The sequence below is a fragment of the Schistocerca cancellata genome, chromosome 3, assembly GCF_023864275.1.
Source record: "Schistocerca cancellata isolate TAMUIC-IGC-003103 chromosome 3, iqSchCanc2.1, whole genome shotgun sequence".
Classification (NCBI taxonomy): domain Eukaryota; kingdom Metazoa; phylum Arthropoda; class Insecta; order Orthoptera; family Acrididae; genus Schistocerca; species Schistocerca cancellata.
The window spans coordinates 868,225,167-868,246,999 of NC_064628.1; the positions used below are offsets into that span (position 1 = coordinate 868,225,167).

Genomic DNA, 21,833 nt, shown 5'->3' on the forward strand with positions numbered 1-21,833 from the left:
CCATATACACAGTGCGAACGGAGCGTCTAAAGGAGTTTTGTGAATTTGTGCACATAGAGTGTCATGCATTGTTGTCACATAAAAATACAAGGTGGTTATCTTTGCTGCTGTAGGGAGAGTAATGAAGTTGTATGATGCTCTTAAGCATTCTTACTTGTAGAAGAAAAGGCACCTACATTTCTGACAAGCCTCTTACAGAATCCGTTAACAGAAACATATCTGTGGTTCCAGCATAGTTAGTTGGGCATGTTTCAGAGACAAATACTTAAACTTGAGAAAACAGACAGCAGTGCTATAGAAGAAGCTGCGATTTTGGAAAATACTAGTAGAATCATAGAACGTCGTAAAGAAGAAAGTTTTATTCCACTCAAAGTGACATCTCTCTTGCAAAATAGCGAGAGGTTGCATTAACTAGTGAAATTCAAAAATTTCATGTTGTTGTAGAACAGTTTTATGAAATGTGTGCACCTCATTTAGAAAAATCTTCAACAAATTTCAAAGACTTTACCATTTTTAAATGGAGGTTGCTGGATGCAGAACCTGAGTGGAGCAATGTCACAAGGACAATAACATTTGTCCAAGATAGAGGATTGTCAGTAGATCATAGTTAAATGTTTGATCAGTTTTCTTTACTCAAGCAGTTCACTGAACCAGAAATCAAGAAAAGTAGCGATAACTGGGATAGTAAATCATGTCAGGAGAAACTGACCTATTTCTTTCGACAGATTGTATCCAGAGAACAGTGTTCTCAGTTGCTGAATCTGTGTGAATTCGTCCTCAGTATTCCAGGGCACAATGCAAAGTGGGAGGAGTTATTTTCTCTCATGAATGTGCAGTGGTCTGAGGAACGAAACAGACTACGAGTACCAAAGTCAAAGCAATAAGTAAATGTGTTTTTAATTATCAAATGAGTTGCTCTAAGTTTTGTGAATACATCACACAGCGCCAAAATCTTCTGTCCATAGCTCAGAATTCAGATAAATGTGAGGTGTGGGATAAAAAAATTATGTGAACTTTGCACTGCAACATACAGTGCTTCAGTAGACTGTTTTGTATCTCGTATTAATGTTTCAAAATAAAAAATTGTTGTGTTACCAGCACTTATGTTGTAAAATAATGTTACCATTTGATTGCTGCCCCCGCCCCTTGGGTTTTATTAAATTAATTACAGTATAAAGTGTTCATTTATTTATTTATTTTACTAAATCAATTGAATACAATAGTAATTTGCACAAGTATTTCACTTTTTTAACGTTAACCCTTTCAGACCCTTTGGCTACAATTGTGTACATTAACTTTCACTGTGTCTTAGCTGTAGCAGTAGTATCTTTTCCCAATGGAAACTTGAGATACACGTTTGTGCATGTTCAACCTTTTCATCATGCTCAAGAGCTGCCAACTGTTGGGCATCACTATGAAAATACCAGCAAGTGAATGTAGCTCATGCAGCAGCTCATGACCACCAGAATACATGGAGGTGGTTGGGTCGCTGTATTCTACTGTGTAACTGAATATTGTTGTTGTTATTTTGTATGGCAATTATTGAACGGTCTTTTTATTATTTAATACAATAGAGAATATTTCGTAATTAGCTATTTTAGTAAATAAAATGAAGCAAATTGTATAAAGTATGTTTTGGAAGCAGGCACCTACTTTTGTATAAATCTTTCACCTAAAATCATTACAAAATCGCCTAATACCATTACCACATAATGAAAAAAATTTCTTTCTCCAGAAAAAAGTTGGGCCTGAAAGGGTTAAGAAAAGTGTCTCGAAATGTTCCGGTTTATGATTCACAAATTATGGGCTTTTTAGTTAATTTTAGAGAAACGCCCCGGTTTGCTAACAACAAATTCTGGCATGCCTACACGCTGCTCAATGTTTGTACGTTCGGCGGTTTCAAAATCGTCGAATGCCAGATCCATGCACATTACTGCCATCCACAGGTAGCTACGAGAGGCAGCTTCACGTGAGGTTGCGTTTTCCACTGGCACGTTCTCGTAATGGTAGATGTGCGTTTAAGGCCTACTTCGAAACCCAATGTATTCATTTTGCGTAGCAGGTGTGAGAGGATGAAGGACGCGGTCGACAACCCACAGCGGATACACCAGGGCTTGAAGAGGAGGGGTTAGCACAGCTGGAATACACACCCTCAAGAAGCTCTCACCGTGTTGCATGTGAAATGGATGTAAACCATTCCACAATTTGGTTCGTGTGGCATGAAGATGATTTGGCTTCCTACCGCCTTCAGAAGCTTCACGCCCTTAACAGAGACGTTTTTCCAAATAGAATTCTCCCAGTGGTTTTTGTAAAAGTATGACATTCGACCTGACTTTGTGGAATGTGTACTTTTTATGGATAAGGCATTCTTTACTGAAGAGGGTATGTACAACAACTACAATCAACACGTGTGGGAAAATCCGCACGCCGCCTTGGTTCGTTGTCACCAAAATCGCTTCTCTGTAAGTATTTGGGCCGTCTTGGTAGGCGTTAGCTTGATTGGTCCAAACATGTTTCCCCAGCAATTGAATACCAACAGATATTTAATATTTTTGCGAGAAACCCTTCCAGTGTTGTTGGAACATGTTCCACTCAATGTGCGACAGCAGATGCGGTACCAATCCGATAGTGTATCTGCAAACTTCGCACATGCAGTGCGAATGTACACACAGCAAAAAACGTTTTGCATCGCCTCATTTCCGAGAGTTCCGTACGTTTTACAGAAAACTGGACCAGAGATAAACATAAACATCATTTCCGCCTTTTTATTGCTCTTGAAAACCACACATTGCATAATCTACCACCATATAGCGAGACCTTCAGAGGTGGTGGTCCAGGTTGCTGTACACATTGGTACCTCTAATACCCAGTAGCACATCGTCTTGCTTTGATGCATGCCTGCATTCGTCGTGGCATTCTGTCCACAAATTGATCAAGGCACTGTTGGTCCAGATTCTCCCTCTCCTCAACGGCGATTCGGCGTAGATCCCTCAGAGCGGTTGCTGGGTCCCGTCGTCCATAAAGAGCCCCTGTTAATCTATTCCAGGCGTGTTCGATAAGGTTCATATCTGGAGAACATGCTGGCCGCTCTAGTCTAGTGATGTCGTTATCCTGAATGAAGTCATTCGCAAGACGTGCAGGATAGCGGCGCGAATGTCGTCAATGAAGACGAATTCCCCGCCAGTATGCGGCCCATATGGTTGCACTATCGGTCGTTCACGTATGGTACAGCCATTACGGCACCTTCCATGACCACCAGTGGCTGGTGGCGAGGGCAGATACGACAATTCATTCTCGTGCTGCAAGCACGATGCAACCTGTGGGAACAGCGGCTCTTTCGCCTTGGAACACAGAATCACCACTGGGGAACAAGAATTCTGCCAAATGCTGAACCTGATAGGCCAAAATTCTCAAATACTTGGCATTAATGCGATCTTTCAGAGTACCAGTGGGGTCAAGGGAACTGCTCTACATGGCTACCCAAATCGATTCCCCACCATGTCTCACTCTTGAGACGTAAGCTCGGCCAGAAGTGGGAAACATTTGAAAAGAGACTCATCCGACCAAATTAATTTCTTCCACTGCTCCATAGACTAGGTTTTAGGGTTTAGAAACCCGGTTTTCCTGATACAAGCATTTGCATGACTGGTGAGTGGATTTGGAATTCGAATCACCATGCAGTACCCTGATCTTGGAGCTCTGTTGGCTGTCACTTGTGTCGTAAGTCTGTACGCGAGATTTCCACACTCCTAAACCACCCTAGGTCCACTGTTTCCCATGTGATAGTGATGTGGAAACGTGAAGGAACACGTACAGCACAAAAGCGTACAGGCCGACCTCGTCTGTTGACTGACAGAGACCGCCGACAGTTGAAGAGGGTCGTAATGTGTGATATGGAGACATCTATCCAGACCATCTCACAGGAATTCCAAAGTGAATTACGATCCACTGCAAGTACTATGACAGTTAGGCGGGAGGTAAGAAAACTTGGATTTCCTGATCGAGCGGCTGTTCATTAGCCACACATCACGCTGTTCAAAGAGATTTCGGGATTGCAGCCGGTCGTTGTAAACTTCATTCCACGATATTTCGGCTGGACAACTGCCAACCATCTTCAGGTGAGCCGAACGAGGATTGACGTTCTCCGCTTCGTCTTATATAGCGCGCTGATGGCACTGCCGCGCATGCGTTGAAGTCGCGGAGACAGAGGGACCACACCGCCCAGAGGCGGCGCCTTCCCTGGCGGAACTGCGAGACTCAGCTGCGGTGGGTGTTGTCCTTGCCCGCAGCTGTCCAAGCCTTCTGGCGTCTTCTTCTCGAACAAATTTCGGAGATGACGGGATTCCACGCGTTATTCAGCTGGTAACCACTATCACATTAATAGATTTTCCGCAATGAATATTTCAACGGATTCTTTATTAATGGAGTCCCAAATGGTTGTTGCTGTGGCCAAAATCGACATTTTGTCATACTACACTCCTGGAAATTGAAATAAGAACAGCGTGAATTCATTGTCCCAGGAAGGGGAAACTTTATTGACACATTCCTGGGGTCAGATACATCACATGATCACACTGACAGAACCACAGGCACATAGACACAGGCAACAGAGCATGCACAATGTCGGCACTAGTACAGTGTATATCCACCTTTCGCAGCAATGCAGGCTGCTATTCTCCCATGGAGACGATCGTAGAGATGCTGGATGTAGTCCTGTGGAACGGCTTGCCATGCCATTTCCACCTGGCGCCTCAGTTGGACCAGCGTTCGTGCTGGACGTGCAGACCGCGTGAGACGACGCTTCATCCAGTCCCAAACATGCTCAATGGGGGACAGATCCGGAGATCTTGCTGGCCAGGGTAGTTGCCTTACACCTTCTAGAGCACGTTGGGTGGCACGGGATACATGCGGACGTGCATTGTCCTGTTGGAACAGCAAGTTCCCTTGCCGGTCTAGGAATGGTAGAACGATGGGTTCGATGACGGTTTGGATGTACCGTGCACTATTCAGTGTCCCCTCGACGATCACCAGTGGTGTACAGCCAGTGTAGGAGATCGCTCCCCACAACATGATGCCGGGTGTTGGCCCTGTGTGCCTCGGTCGTATGCAGTCCTGATTGTGGCGCTCACCTGCACGGCGCCAAACACGCATACGACCATCATTGTCACCAAGGCAGAAGCGACTCTCATCGCTGAAGACGACACGTCTCCATTCGTCCCTCCATTCACGCCTGTCGCGACACCACTGGAGGCGGGCTGCACGATGTTGGGGCGTGAGCGGAAGACGGCCTAACGGTGTGCGGGACCGTAGCCCAGCTTCATGGAGACGGTTGCGAATGGTCCTCGCCGATACCCCAGGAGCAACAGTGTCCCTAATTTGCTGGGAAGTGGCGGTGCGGTCCCCTACGGCACTGCGTAGGATCCTACGGTCTTGGCGTGCATCCGTGCGTCGCTGCGGTCCGGTCCCAGGTCGACGGGCACGTGCACCTTCCGCCGACGACTGGCGACAACATCGATGTACTGTGGAGACCTCACGCCCCACGTGTTGAGCAATTCGGCGGTACGTCCACCCGGCCTCCCGCATGCCCACTATACGCCCTCGCTCAAAGTCCGTCAACTGCACATACGGTTCACGTCCACGCTGTCGCGGCATGCTACCAGTGTTAAAGACTGCGATGGAGCTCCGTATGCCACGGCAAACTGGCTGACACTGACGGCGGCGGTGCACAAATGCTGCGCAGCTAGCGCCATTCGACGGCCAACACCGCGGTTCCTGGTGTGTCCGCTGTGCCGTGCGTGTGATCATCGCTTGTACAGCCCTCTCGCAGTGTCCGGAGCAAGTATGGTGGGTCTGACACACCGGTGTCAATGTGTTCTTTTTTCCATTTCCAGGAGTGTATATGTCATATGAGAAAACTATAACGCTGGTATCGTCTGCAGAAAGTACCAATTCTGCCTGAAGAATATAAAGTTTAAGGTGATTCACATATGTAAGAAATAGGAGCGTGTTCAAAACTGAACACTGTGAGTGATCCCTTAATAATTTCTCCCCATGCATCAACATTTTCTTATCTTCCAACATTATCTGAACAACTGTTTGAATAATTTATTGCACATATTAGTCATTGTTTAGTATTATGATGCCCACTTGAAATACTGGCCAAAACCCCGAAATATCATTTTGCAACATGTCGTGGGCTACAGCCAACAATTTTATGGAAACTGACTTCAGCCTCAAAAGACTGTGCATTTGAAAGAATAACCTTTGTGACTGAGTTTAACCTCAAACACCGTTTCGCATTGTAGGAAACGATTCCCACAAAGGGAATTGTCTAGTGAGTGGCAACCATTTAGAGTAATTCTTATTACTGTATAAGTCATCACTCGAATCAGGTATACTTTATTCATGATAATGTGATGTGTACAAAATGGCATGTAGAACAGTCCTTATTGGACGAGCCGCTCGTAAACGATCTCCTTGATCTTGCTGTTGTCGGCCATCCAGACAGACCCTGACTTGCCCTCCCGGATGGCAGTCATCAAGCCTTCAGCGATGAAGTCAGGCCTGTAAAGACAACACACACACATCATTTACATTGTTGCAAAAGAACATAGCGCAATAAGCAACAAAATCTGTAATTACAACCTCCACATGAAGTTAAGTGCTAGCTGGGAATTACCTGTGGAATTATTTTATTGCTGTAGAGTGTATGCTTCAGAAGTGAGAGTGCAGTAATCAGCAATAGACGAAGGTTAACAATGTGCTACCGCCAAGTGCAGTATAATTACATATAATGGACAAAGACGACCAACAATCACAGCACAGCACCTGGCTTACTACTGCTTATAACAATTTATTTCGTATCTTATGTATATAATGTCTAGCGTGAGTTTCTGGTTAGCGTCCATCAGGCTACATTTAGAGATGGGAAACTCACTATCTTCCTGTGCACCACAAATTAACAGGACATGATGTTACTACACACGTATCTCGATGTCGCTTAGTTTTAAAAAACCTAACTGGGGTGGACTAATGAAGTAAACTGGATAAAATACAAATACCAAAAAAAGTTTTGCATCACCTCGGTTCCGAGAGTTCCGGAACCGGTTCACAAAATTGGAATAGAGATCAACATAAACATCATTTCCTCCATTTTATTGCTCATGAAAACCACACATTGCGTTTTGTACCACCAAACAGCGAGTCCAGATTGTTGTACACACCGGTACCTTCTGCATTGATGTATGCCTGTATTCGTCGTTGCATGCTTCCCATAAGTTCATCAAGGCACTGTTGGTCCAGATTGTCCCACTCCACAATGGCGATTCGGCGTAGATTCCTCAGAGTGGTTGGTAGGTCAAGTCGTCCATAAACAGCCCTTTTCAATCTACCTCAGGCATGTTCGATGGGATTCATGTCCGGAGAACATGCTGGCCACTCTAGTCGAGCGATGTCGTTATCCTGAAGGAAGTCATTCACAAGATGTGCACTATGGAGGCGCGAATTGTCGTCCATAAAGACGAATTCCTCGCCAGTATGCTGCCGATACGGTTGCACTATCGGTCGAAGGATGGCATTCACATATCGTACATCCGTTTCGGCGCCTTCCATGACCATCAGCGGCGTACGTCGGTCCCATACTATGCCACCCCAAAACAGCAGGGAATCTCCACCTTGCAGCACTCGCTGGACAGTGTGCCTAAGGTGTTCAGCCTGCCCACGTTGCCTCCAAACGCGTCTCCGACGATTGTCTGGTTGAAGGCATGTGCGACACTCATCGGTGAAGAGAACGTGACGCCAATCCTGAGCGGTCCATTCAGCATGTTGGTGGGCCCATCTGTATCGCGCTGCACGGTGTCGTGGTGGCAAAGATGCACCTCGCCATGGACGTCGGGAGTGAAGCTGCGTATCATCACGAGCCGTGTATCTCCGTCGTGGTGGAATGACTGGAACTGATCGGCTGTCGGTCCGTCTAATAGGCGCTGCTCATGCATGGTTGTTTACATCTTTGGGCAGTTTTAGTGACGTCTCTGAACGTCAAAGGGACTGTCACTGTGATACAATATCCAAAGTCAACGTCTGTCTTCATGAGTTCTTGAGAGTGGGGGTGATACAAAACTTTTTTAGATGTGTGTATGTTAGTTCGTGTTTTAGTGCAAATCACAAAAGGTAATAGTCCATGTAATGAAACCAATCCTCCAAGGAAGTTAATCATTATTTACTTTTACTATTTTACTTCCAAGGTAGCAATAATCCTAAATGTGTGTGCACTGTGGTCCCCAGTTATGATGTTAGATTTATCGCCATTAATGTCCCTGTTACTCCTCATTGTTTTAGTCTTTCTTTAGTTTGCTCTCAATCCATATTCTGTGCTCAGTAGACTTTTCATCCCAATCAACAGGTCCTAAGTCTTCCACACTTCCAGCGAATCTTATTGGTGGTCTCCCATGAAATGGTCCTGACTTTCCTTTCCATCATTGCTTCATCAACACAGAGGTTGAAGAGTAAGGGAGAGAAGGCAAACCATTTCTTAGTTGGTCTTCTTATTGTCCCCCTTCACTCTTGTACATGTTATACAGGGTGTTCGTAAAGTCTCATAGTTGTTGTTGTTGTTGTCTTCAGTCCAAAGACTGGTTTGATGCAGCTCTCCATGATACTCTATCCTGAGGAAGCCATTTCATCTTTGAGTAACTATCGCAACCTACATCCGCCTGAATCTGCTTACTGTATTCATCCCATGGTCTCCCTCTGCGATTTTTACCCACCACCCCCTCCTCCACTTCCCTCCAGTACGTAATTGGTGATCTCTTGATGCCTCAGAATGTGTACTACAAACCGATCGCTTCTTTTAGTCAGGTTCTCTCACAAATTTCTCTTCTCCCCAATCGTATTCAGTACCTCCTCATTTGTTATATTATGGATACATCTAATCGTCAGTATTCTTCTGTAGCACCATATTACAGAAGCTTCTGATCTCTTTTTGTCTAAACTGTTTATCGTCCATGTTTCTCTTCCATACGTGTCTACACTCCATACAAATATTTTCAGAAAGGACCTTCTGGCACTTAAATCTATTCTTCATGTTAACTAATTTTTCTTCTTCATAAACGCTTTTCATGGCATTGCCAGTTTACATTTTATATCCTCCCTACTTCACCCATCATCCGCTATTTTGCTTCCCAAACAGCAAAACTCATCTATTACTTTAAGTGTCTCATTTCCTAATCTAGTTCCCACAGCATCACCTGATTTAATTCAACCACATTCTATTATCCTCGTTTTGCTTTTGTTGGTGTTCATCTCATATCCTCTTTTCAACACACTGTCCATTCCATTCAACTGCTATTCCAAGTCCTTTGCTGTCTCCGACAGAATTATAACGTCATCGGCAAACCTCAAAATTTTCATTTCCTCTCCCTGGACTTTAATTCCCGCTCAAAATTTTTCCTTTGTTTCCTTTACTGCTTGCTCAATATACAGATTGAATAACATCGGGGATAGGCTAGACTCTTGTCTCACTTCCTGCTCAACCACTGCTTCCCTTTTGTGCCCATTGACTCTTATAACTGCCATCTGGACCGAGCGAGGTGGCGCAGTGGCTAGCACACTGGACTCGCATTCGGGAGGACGACGGTTCAATCCCACGTCCGGCCAACCTGATTTACGTTTTCCGTGATTTCCCTAAATCGCTCCAGGCAAATACCGGGATGGTTCCTTGGAAAGGGCACGGCCGACCTCCTTCTGGATCCTTCGCTAATCCGATGAGACCGATGACCTCGCTGTCTGGTCTCCTTCCCCAAACACCCCAACCCCCCCCCCCCCCAAACCTGAACTGCCATCTGGTTTCTGTACAAACTGTAACTAATCTTCTGCTCCCATTATTTTACCGCAGCAAGCCTTAGAATTTGAAAGAGAGTGTTCTAGTCGACATTGTCAAAGGCTTTCTCTAAGTACACAAATGCTGTAAACGTGGGTTTGCCTTTCCATAACCTATCTTCTACGAGAAGAAACTTGTTCCTAAATTTGTCCGTATTCCAAGCCGATCTTCCCCAAGTTCGGCTTCCACCAGATTTTCCATTCTTCTGTAAGGAATTCGTGTTAGTGTTTTGCTCAAAAATGGCTCTGAGCACTATGGGACTAAACATCTGCGGTCATCAGTCCCCTAGAACTACTTAAACCTAACTAACCTAAGGACATCACACAACACCCAGTCATCACGAGGCAGAGAAAATCCCTGACCCCGCCGGAAATCGAACCCGTGAACCCGGGCGTGGGAAGCGAGAACTTTACCGCACGACAACGAGCTGCGGACTACTGTTTTGCAGCCGAAGCTTATTAAACTGATAGTTTGGTAATCTTCACACCTGTCAGCAAACTGCTTTCTTTGGAATTGGGATCATTATATGCTTTAAGAGGTCTGAGGGTATGTCGACTGCCTCATATATCTTGCTCACGGATGTAAGAGTTTTGTCATGGCTGGCTCTCCCTAGGCTATCAATAATTGTAATGGAATGCTGTCTACTACTGGGGCCTTGTTTCGACTTAAGTCGTTCAGTGCTTTGTCAAATTCTTCACGCAGTATCATATCTCTCTTCTCATCTTCCTCTACGTTCTCTTCCATTTCCAAAATATTGCCCTCAAGTACACCTCCCTTGTATAGACCCTCTATATACTCATTCCACCTTTCTGTTTCCCCTTCTTTGCTTAGGACTGGTTTCCTATCTGAGCTCTTAATGTTTCTCTTTTCTCCAAAGGCTCCTTAATTTTCATGTAGGCAGTATACATGCTTCGTCATCCTTACATTTGGCCTCTAGCCACTCCTACTTAGCCATTTTGTACTTCTGGTCGATTTCATTTTTGAGATGTTTGTATTCCCTTTCGCTCACTTCATTTATTACATTTTTATATTTTCTCCTTTCATCGATTAAATTCAATATCTCTTCCGTTACCCAAGGATTTCAACTAGCTCTTGTCTTTTTACCTACTTGATCCTCTGCTGCCTTCACTATTTCATTTCTCAAAGCTACGTACCCATTCTTCTTCTAGTCTATTCCTTTCCTTTGTTCTTGTCAGTCATACATTCAAAACCATCTAAAACCTTTTTTCTTTCAGTTTATCCATGTCCTATCTCGTTAAATTTCTGCGTCTTTGCAGTTTCTTCAGTTTTACTGGTGAGAATCCACATCTGCCCGAGACGTCTTACAATTTAAAATCTGGTTCCTAAATCTCTGACTAACCATTGTATAATCAATCTGAAATCTTCCGCTGTCTCTAGGTCTCTTCCATGTATACAACCTTCCCTCATGATTCTTAACGAAAGGGTTACCTATGATTAAATTAGCTCTGTGCAAAATTCTACCAGGCGGCTTCCTCTTTCATTCCTTTCCCTCAGTCCATATTCACCTAATACTTTTCCTTCTCTCCCTTTTCCTACTGTCGAATTCCAGTACCCAATGACTATTAAATTTTTAGCTCCCTTAACAACCTGAATAATTTCTTTTATTTCATCATACATTTTCCTCAATCTCCTCCTCATCTGCGGAGCTAGTTGGCATATAAACTTGTACTACTGTGGTTGGTATGGTCTTCCTGTCTACAATAATGCCTGCACTATGCTGTTCATAACAGATTATCCGTGTTCCTGGGTTACCCCTATTTGATTTTGTATTTATAACCCTGTTTTCATCTGACCAGAAATACTATTCCTCCTGCCACTGAACTTCACTAATTCCCACTATATCTAACCTATCCATTTCCCTTCTTGAGTTTTGTAATCTATCTGCCAGATTAAGTGACCTGACATTCCACGCTCCGATCTGTGGAGCGGCAGTTTTGTTTCTCCTGATAACGACGTTCTCCTGAGTAATCTCCACTCGTAGATCCGAATGGGGTACTACTTTACCGAAGAATATGTCATCATCATATAACCATACTGTAGAGCTGCATGCCGTTGGGAAAAATTAGAGCTGTGGTTTCCCTTTCCTTTCAGCCATTCGCAGTACTAGCACAGCAAGGCCGGTTTGGTTGATGTTACAAGGCCAAATCAGTCAGTCATACAGACTGTCGCCCCTGCTATTACTGAAAAGGCTGCTTCTGCTCTTCGGGAACCACACGTTTGTCTGGCCTCTCAACAGGTACCCCTCTATTGTGGTTGCACCTACGGTGCAGTTATCTGTATCGCTGAGGCATGTAAGCCTCCCCACCAACGGCAGGATCCATGGCTCCTGGGGGGTGGGGGTGGGGGTGGAACTCCCATTGCCATTTAAAAAAAAATCATAACTTGGAAACTATTAGAGACAGAGAAACGTGATTTGCTTTAAAACGCTTAGGAGCTATCAAAAGTGTTCTCCTGTGCAATTTCTTGCGGATGTGAATTGGACTGCATCAAATAGGCGACAGACTAGGATAAGGTCATCTGGTGCGCCGAATCCATGTCTGTGAGTACGATACTACATAATTATCAACACCAGCATGGGAAGACACCATGGGCAGAAACAAGCATAATGAGATGGTTCGAGAACTTAAGACAGGTGTTGAACGCGATTTGTGGAAAGGACGATCAGTTGTAGGTAAAGTATTACAAAAGTAGTTACTTACAAAATCCAAATGCTCCAAGTGTAGGAGGCAAACGCTCGTTCTCTGCGGTACGCTATAGCGTGTTCCAGGCTGGTCCCTACAGAGGCAGACAATGAGTACCTGGAAAAGTGCCTGTTCCCAAATGAAGCAATGTGTCACATTTCTAAACATTTGAATCGTCACAGCGTTAAGATTTGGGGCTCTGGAAACGCAAGTAACTCACGTGAACAGATTGGTTAGTGTTTGGTGTGTCCTAATTCATCATAGGTTAGGCCATTTTTTTCACAGGTATCGGCATTCTCCAATGGTTCTCTCTGCCAAAGGTCGATGAGCTGCGGCCATGTATCGTCTTCCCGAATGATGGCGCAACCCCGCATTGGAGATCCAAGGTGGGGGTATGCTGAGTGACGCGTTTCCTGACAGCCACCTGGTCGTGATGGTCCCATCGCATATCCTCTGCGCCCTCCAGATGTGACAGTACAGACTTCTTTTCGTGGGATTACGTCAAGCCTCGCGTGTACACAACACTTGTCAGTGACACGGCTACTCTTCCTGCACGAATCAATGAAGCAATCACAACTGTTGACGCCGCAGTACTGACTTGTACATTGCAGGGCTCTCATGTCACCTTAATGCTCTGTGAGTGACACACAGTGAGTGACACACAGTGAAATTCTAGCATAACAAAAACTTTAACAACTGTTAAGCGTTTTGCAATAACCCAGGACGCAATACCTATAATACACTACTGGCCATTAAAATTCCTACATCAATAAGAAATGCAGATGATAAACGGGTACTCACTGAACAAATATATTATACTAGAACTGACATATGATTACATTTTCATGCAATTTGAGTGCGTAGATCCTGAGAAATCAGTACCCAGAACAACCACCTCTCGCCGTAATAACGGCCTTGATACGCCTGGGCATTTAGTCAGAGCGTGGATGGCGTGTACAGGTACACAGGTGCAGCTTCAACACGATACCACAGTTTATCAAGAGTAGTGACTGGCGTATTGCGACGAGCCAGTTGCTCGGCCACCATTGACCAGACGTTTTCAATTGGTGAGCGATCTGGAGAATGTGCTGGCCAGGGCAGCCGTCGAACATTTTCTGAATCCACAAAGGCCCGTACAGGACCTGCAACATGCGGTCGTGCATTATCCTGCTGAAATGTAGGGTTTCGCAGGGATCGAATGAAGGGTAGAACCACAGGTCGTAACACATCTGAAATTTAACATCCACCGTTCAAAGTGCCGTCAATGCGAACCAGAGGTGACCGAGACGTGTAACCAATGACACCCCATATCATCACGCCGGGTGATACGCCAGTATGGCGATGACGAATACACGCTTCCAATGTGCGTTCACCGCGATGTCGCCAAACACGGATGTGACCATCATGATTCTGTAAACAGAAGCTACATTCATCCGAAAAAATTACGTTTTGCCATTCGTGCACCCAGGTTCGTCGTTGAGCACACCATCGCAGGCGCTCCTGTCTGTGATGCAGCGTCAAGGGTATCAACAGTTACGGTCTCCGAGCTGATAGTCCATCCGCTGCAAACGTCGTTAGCTGTTCGTGCAGATGGTTGTCGTCTTGCAAACGTCCCCATCTTTTGACTCAGGGATCGTGACCTGTCTGCACGGTCCGTTACAGCCATGCGGATAAGATGCCTGTCATTTCGACTGCTAGTGATAACTGAACCCATCGATTCCATATTCTGCTAACAGTCATTGGATCTCGACCAGCACGAGCAGCAATGTCGCGATACCATAAACCGCAATCGTGATAGGCTACAATTCCATCTTTATCAAAGTCGGAAACGTGATGGTACGCATTTCTCCTCCTTACACGAGGCATCACAACAACGTTTCTCACCAGGCAACGCCAGTCATCTGCTGTTTGTGTGTGAGAAATCGGTTGGAAACTTTCCTCATGTCAGCACGTTGAAGGTGTCGCCACCGGCGCCAACCTTGTGTGAAAGGGCTGGAAAGCTAATCATTTGTATATCACAGCAACTTCTTCCTGTCGGTTAAATTTCGCGTCTGTAGCACGTCATCTTGGTGGTGTAGCAATCTTAATGGCTAGTAGTGTAATTTCCAAGTTATGCTGCTTTCAGTGAGACGTTTGTTTCTTGACTTCTAGTCTATTTACCGTTATCAATCGTTACGTCAGAACTTCCACTCTGGTGGATGTATCTTCCTTAAGGACGCAGCTATGTAACAAATCCTCAGCTTTTTCCTATCCGTCTGTGTATTATTCGAGTCAGCAACTTGGATCCATGAGATGTTATGCTGATTGTGCGATAGTTGTCGCATTATCCGGTCTCGCTAGCAGTCAGTTTTTGTTGATATTCTTCCAACAGTAAACTGGATGCAAACGAGTATTGCAGTTTGTGCGCAGAATTTATGAGACTGCAACCAAACGAATATTCAAGTTGGTATGTAGAATCTATTAGTCTGGAGACAAGGAAAACTTAAAAAGAGAAATTTCTTAAAATTTAACATAAATTGAAGTGTTTGGAAAACTTTCCCTGGAAGTTTTCGTTTAAAAAGCAGTTTTATAAGCAAGCGGAACGTGGACGATAAACAGTACTGACAAGACGAGAACAGAAGGCTGAGAAATGCAGTGTTCCAGAGGAATGCTTAAAGTTAGAAAGGCACAGCGCATATCCAGTGCAGAAGTACTGAATTGAATCGGTGAGTAAATGAAATGTGTGGTACGACTGGACGGAACGGAAGAGACGATGATGGTGATGGTGTGGTAGTGTGGTCACACGATGGCAAGGTATTTAGCGCCCATGCTATAATTTAAAGAGAGAACTTTCGATATAGGTCGAAAAATAATGAAACCAGAAATTGTAGATAAGACCATAAATAACGTCCTAAAAATTTGCACACACACACACACATTCACACAAAGCGCACACCCTCACACACACCCACTTACACACAAAACAACAAAAATCACGGTATCAGATACAATAAAAAGAGAAAAATGTAGTGGAAAGAATAGGGAAGAGCCAGCCACTCTGCAACAGGTTAAAATTTCGAGCCAGAAAGGTTATCAACCAAAACATCTTTCTCATTACCACAAAATAAAATATACTCAGTTAAATGTGCCGTACAGTGAATAATATTGGGGGCTCTCTTGCTAGTGTAAAAAGCCATGCATTAGAGGACGTTCCGAATTGCCCAGTTCAGAGGTGGGCAGTGACCGACGTGAGGAACGCAATGGCTAGACCGTTGGCTTCAAGAACCGCGGCTTATTGTTCGCCTCTGACAGGCACTACTGCTCCCACAACTGCATGGATCTCCGATCACCACCAAACGGACAGCTTGCTGGGGAATGGGGCACTGTGTAATATCACATTCGCTGCAGGCGTCCTTAGCGGTTTTTTCTGCGTATTCATTTCCCTGAATTTCCATGTACCCCGGTGCTCAGCACTATTACATCTTACCCTGCCGCTGTACGACGTACTGTTGGTCATGTATGAGATGGGGCATTTTCTCTGCTGGGTACACGTGTTACAGCTATTGTAGAACACTAAGGGAATAGGAGTAGATGAGAAATTGGTTGCCCTGAAAAAGCTTCATCAGCTATAGCGCCTTCACCGCCACGTGAACCTCTGTGGAAAGTACAGTATAGTTACGGGGAAGGCGTTTCTTGAAGACTCGAATGGGAAATATGACCAAACAGCCAAGGGAGTTCCTTTGTTGGGAACCTACTGTGTACACAACTTTAAAACCGTGATGTCTATCTAAAAAAAGGAAAAGATATTAAAACTTAAAATCTGGAGTGTAACCTTTGGCTCTGAGCACTATGGGACTTAACATCTGAGGTTATCAGTCCCCTAGAACTTAGAACTACGTAAACCTAACCAACCTAAGTACATTGCACACATCCATGCTCGAGGCAGGATTCGAAGCTGCTACCGTAGCGGTCGCGCGGTTCCGGACTGAAGCGCCTAGAACCGCTCGGCCACACTGGCCGGCTGTAGTCCTTCTTAAAATGCGTCAAGTCTTAAATAATTCTGGGCCTGTGTAGGAGCCAAGGTGCAGACCTGCTCCAGTCTTGGAGTAAAACGTTAAAATCAGCAACACACATCTCCAAAAGGCAGTCATCCACGTGAATCCCATAGGGCCTCATTGCTCGGTGTCCAGCACGAAGGAGCCTTTTCATCAGTAACCGAGCAACGGTGTGGTATTCAGGTTTGTATGCCGTGGACAGTGTTTTATAGCCTGTCGCACCATGAGGGGTCATCGCCTGATGTGAAATGGAGGAATGGGTGGAGGTGAACAACTGTTAGAGGGAGACCGAAGCTTGAGTACAATTAACAGAAACACGTGGATATTGGTTGCAGTTGTTACTCACAGATGAAAAATCTTACTCGGTGTAAAGTAGCTTGGTGAGCTGCATCAAACCCGCAGGACTGGAGACCATATCAACAAGTACTTTGTACACGCTAATGTATGTTTAAGGGCAAAATCAGACTTTCTACCAATGTAACATGGCGCTACCTTCGGGTAAGTACTACAAACGCCGACAAAATTGAATAACGAAGTGGTACGTACGTGCAGAGGGTACCCAAGGAGGCCATGGCGTCGAGCAGCGGCTGCTTGGCGTAGTCGTGCAGGCAGTAGAGGTGGACGTTTCTCGCCAGCGGTGTGTCTGTGGGTCCCGGGCACAGCGCCACCATCCTCACGCCCGTCTGATTCACGTGCAGCTCGTCCTGGAACACAACACTATATGTCACATGCACACTGTCAGTGGTGATACAACTTCCAGAATTGTGGATCAAGTTGCACACGAAACATGCAATCTCACGAGTTGACGTACAGGGGGGTGGGCAAAAGTAGGGGAACTCCAAAGACACGACATATTACCACACCCATTACAGTGCATAAAAACTGTTGGCATTCAAAATAGCAACCAGTCGTCCCGGAATAGATAAGCACAGGTCGTGTGCAGCTTTCAAGGGAATCTTATACCAGACGTGGATAGTCATCACGCATGCTTCTGTCCGAAGGAGATCACAAAGGCTGAACAATATTGAGATCTGGTGGCCAGGAAGGATGCCACAATTCATACTCATGCTCACAAAACCAGTCCTAAACAATGCGAGCTGTTTGAACAGTGGCTTTGCCGTCTTCGAATACGCTACCACCACTATTCACGGTACAAACGCCAAGACTGCCCGTCCAGGCAAGCACAATGTTGTGCTTGTGGCAAGAAAGGTCACGTACAGTCCGTATGTTTGCAACAGAAGAAACATAAGAATTCTGCCCGGTCACGAAAATCTAGTCACAAGGTCCATCTCATCAATGTAGTGTATTCAAAGCCTGCTGCAGGCACTAGCAAAACTAGCAAGCAAACAGTTCCTTCAGTGCTACGCCAGTCCAACAAACATCTCGTTCATTTGCATCTTAAGAGAGAAAAACCTAGAAATTTCAGTTGAACATGGGTTCCTCTGTTGCAGTGCTGAATCGTCACACATATGAACTGCTAGGCTTCTCATGCCTGCCTAGAAGAACCACGCAACTGACAGCTTATAATGGACAAGACTTTCCCATTCTCGGAAAATGTGCTTTGCCTGCCACGTATCGCTCGCATACGCGACAGTGACTTTCACTGTGGTACAATCACGCGATTGTGAGAACATATTTGGCCTCTATTCGTTTGATTTGCTTGGCTTTAACATTCAGGACAATGTGTTGTCAGTGTCTGCATTCAGTGCAAAAGACAGTGTAGCTAGCTTGCTGAAAGACATCCTGGAACTCTTTTCTGAAGATTTAGGCAAATCTAACGATTTTGTTGCAAATATTACGCTGACAGAAAATGCTCAGCCGAAATTTTGCCGAGCAACAACTGTTCCCATTGCATTACGGGACAAAGTGGCTGCTGAATTTAAAGAATTGCAAGATAGCGCAGTTATTGCGCCCATATCAGCTAGTCAGTGGGCAAGGCCACTGGTTTTGCTCCTCAAATATTCAGGTCGCACTCGGCCCTGTGTTGACTTTAAGTCTACAGTCAACTCATAAACTGTAATTGATACTTATCCATTGCCACACACAGAGGCTCTTATGGACAAATTAGGCGCCGGACGCTACTTTTCAAAGACTGATTTGCGCGAGGCGTATCTTCAAATACCGCCCGATGAAGAATCTCAAAAAGTGTGTGGCTTGTTCAAATATTTGCGTTGGCCTTTTGGCAGTGCTTCCGCACCCACCATTTTCCAACCGTATTTGGAACAACTAACTGCACAACTGCCAAACTATTCCTACTATTTAGACGATATTGTCATAGCAGGTTGTACACGTGAAGAACACATTGCAAATCTGAGTGTTAGTTTCGTGTGTTATCTAATGCGGGACTAAACTGTAGACTGGCCAAGTGTGATGTTTTCAAAACTGAGTTGCAGTATTTTGGTCATGTCATAAACAGTCAAGGTGTACATCCTCTTGAGTCACATTTGTTAGCCATACGAGACCAGAGGTTCCTCTCAATGTCATAGAATTGCAGTCAGTTATAGGGAGAATGAACTATTATATTCGACTCATACCGAATGCTGCACAAATCGCGGCTCCATTGCATCGCTTGCGTCTAAAGAACTTCCCCTTTGTTTGGGCGGATGAGTGACAAAAAGCTTTTCAAAAAACTTAAAGATGCATTGCTCAGTGATCGTTGCTTCGTTCACTTTGATCCTGACAAATCAGTTGCGTTGCAAGTTGAAGTTTCTTCTTACCGAATCGGTGTAGTGCTTTCGCACAGATTTGGTGATAAAGACAGGCCTATTCTTCCGCATCGAAGGTGTTGTCCAAAGCTCAGTGTAACTATTCACAAACAGAGAAAGAGGCATTGGCTATTGTGTATGGTGCCATCAAATTCCACCACTATTTGTATGGCAGAAATTCTGCTTAGTAACGGATCAAAAGCCGTTGCAGTCCTAGTTTCATCCGATGAAGGCGGTTCCTGTACGAACTGCCCAAAAATTGCAAAGATGCATTTGTTGTTGTCTCAATACCAGTACGAGATTATGTATCGCCCGACAGCTGAACGTGGTTAAGCGGACGGACTTTCACGTCTTCCGATTGGCCCTGATAACCGACTTTGACGCTTCTGCTGTATCTTGTTGTCATATCGATGCTCACGATTCTGAATTGCTTCAATCTTTTCCTCTACTATAGTAAAATTGCACAGGCCACGGAATCTGATACAGATTTGAACATTTTTTAAAATACATCCGCACATCTTATCGTCGCTCATTGTATAGCACAAAAGACTCTGCAGTGCCCCGATACTTTGCAAGTCAGCATAGTCTCGCTATACGGCAAGTAGTGATTCTTGTTCAAAATGACACTGGACAGTCACCTGTGTTGATCCCCAAAGCTTTGAAAAATAAGTGTTGCAGTTACTTTGTAATATATTGATTATTCCTTGCTACTGCAGTGTTATCTTGAAGTTGTGAAAAAGGAGCACAGGCGCTCCAAGGCGCGGAAGCAGAGACGATGCTGAGGGCAGACGAAACTAGGAGAGATATTGTTACATGAAGTAAACCGTAAGGGGAGAGCCTTGCGAAAATGCAGACGCCCCCAGACGCTGTCCCAGGGCGCTAGTTGCTCTTCAAGGAATTAAAATGTAACTTCATATGTCGTCTAGACGCTGTGATAGGTTGCCACCGTAACGAACAGGCACGTACTAGCGTATAAAGCCACCTTGATACCAGCCCTGAGCAACGTCAGCAGGTTCACAAGGGTTAGAAAGAGAGCGAAAACGCCAAAAAACGGGGAGCCCGAGGGGAGGGGCGGGGCTAAATGACGTATAATAATAATGTTGCAAGCGTTATTTGGCAGAGCAGATACGTTTAGCTTTCAGCTGAACAATGTTGATACCAAATAAGGACTTAGTTAGTGCAACTGCATTAACATCCCCGCCTTAGGAGCAATAGAGGGGACGTAACTAAACCGTGATTGGCAGGCTCCAGCAAGAGACCTGCGGGATTGGCTGGGTGGCTTTAAGTGGGAAAAGCAGTGCCCCCACGTGACTCTTTAAAGCTACTAGATTCCGCAGTTCTCAGTCAGACAATCTGGGCGCCGAATCCGCGTCCGTCGACTCCAGCCTCGGTCCAGCTCCGCGTAAGTCTGCTCTCTCATTTGGAGTGCCTCAGTGAACACTGTCACATTCAGTATGTTTTATTTTGCAACCAAGTTGTTGCCTTAAGATGCTGCTAGTTTTTGCTTCTACATCTACATCTACATCTATACTCCGCAAGCCACCCAACGGTGTGTGGCGGAGGGCACTTTACGTGCCACTGTCATTACCTCCCTTTCCTGTTCCAGTCGCGTATGGTTCGCGGGAAGAACGACTGTCTGAAAGCCTCTGTGCGCGCTCTAATCTCTCTAATTTTACATTCGTGATCTCCTCGGGAGGTATAAGTAGGGGGAAGCAATATATTCGATACCTCATCCAGAAACGCACCCTCTCGAAACCTGGCGAGCAAGCTACACCGCGAAGCAGAGCGCCTCTCTTGCAGAGTCCGCCACTTGAGTTTGTTAAACATCTGCGTAACGCTATCACGGTTACCAAATAACCCTGTGACGAAACGCGCCGCTCTTCTTTGAATCTTCTCTATCTCCTCCGTCAACCCGATCTGGTACGGATCCCACACTGATGAGCAATACTCAAGTATAGGTCGAACGAGTGTTTTGTAAGCCACCTCCTTTGTTGATGGACTACATTTTCTAAGGACTCTCCCAATGAATCTCAACCTGGTACCCGCCTTACCAACAATTAATTTTATATGATCATTCCACTTCAAATCGTTCCGCACGCATACTCCCAGATATTTTACAGAAGTAACTGCTACCAGTGTTTGTTCCGCTATCATATAATCATACAATAAAGGATCCTTCTTTCTATGTATTCGCAATACATTACATTTGTCTATGTTAAGGGTCAGTTGCCACTCCCTGCACCAAGTGCCTATCCGCTGCAGATCTTCCTGCATTTCGCTACAATTTTCTAATGCTGCAACTTCTCTGTATACTACAGCATCATCCGCGAAAAGCCGCATGGAACTTCCGACACTATCTACTAGGTCATTTATATATATTGTGAAAAGCAATGGTCCCATAACACTCCCCTGTGGCACACCAGAGGTTACTTTAACGTCTGTAGACGTCTCTCCGTTGATAACAACATGCTGCGTTCTGTTTGCTAAAAACTCTTCAATCCAGCCACACAGCTGG

At 45.1% G+C, this 21,833-nt stretch overlaps 1 protein-coding gene across 1 annotated transcript in view; it reads right to left on the minus strand.

Annotated features, from left to right (window-relative positions):
* Positions 1 to 6,383: 6,383 nt before the first annotated feature.
* Positions 6,384 to 21,833, minus strand: part of LOC126175926 (15-hydroxyprostaglandin dehydrogenase [NAD(+)]-like) — a 94,632-nt gene continuing 79,182 nt past the window's right edge. The window contains exons 6-7 of the mRNA XM_049923000.1: positions 17,160 to 17,317; positions 6,384 to 6,564 (exon numbers count right to left, since the gene is read on the minus strand). Of these exons, the coding sequence (XP_049778957.1) occupies positions 6,447 to 6,564; positions 17,160 to 17,317 (276 nt within the window). The 3' untranslated portion in view covers positions 6,384 to 6,446. The remainder of the gene's footprint in view (positions 6,565 to 17,159; positions 17,318 to 21,833) is intronic.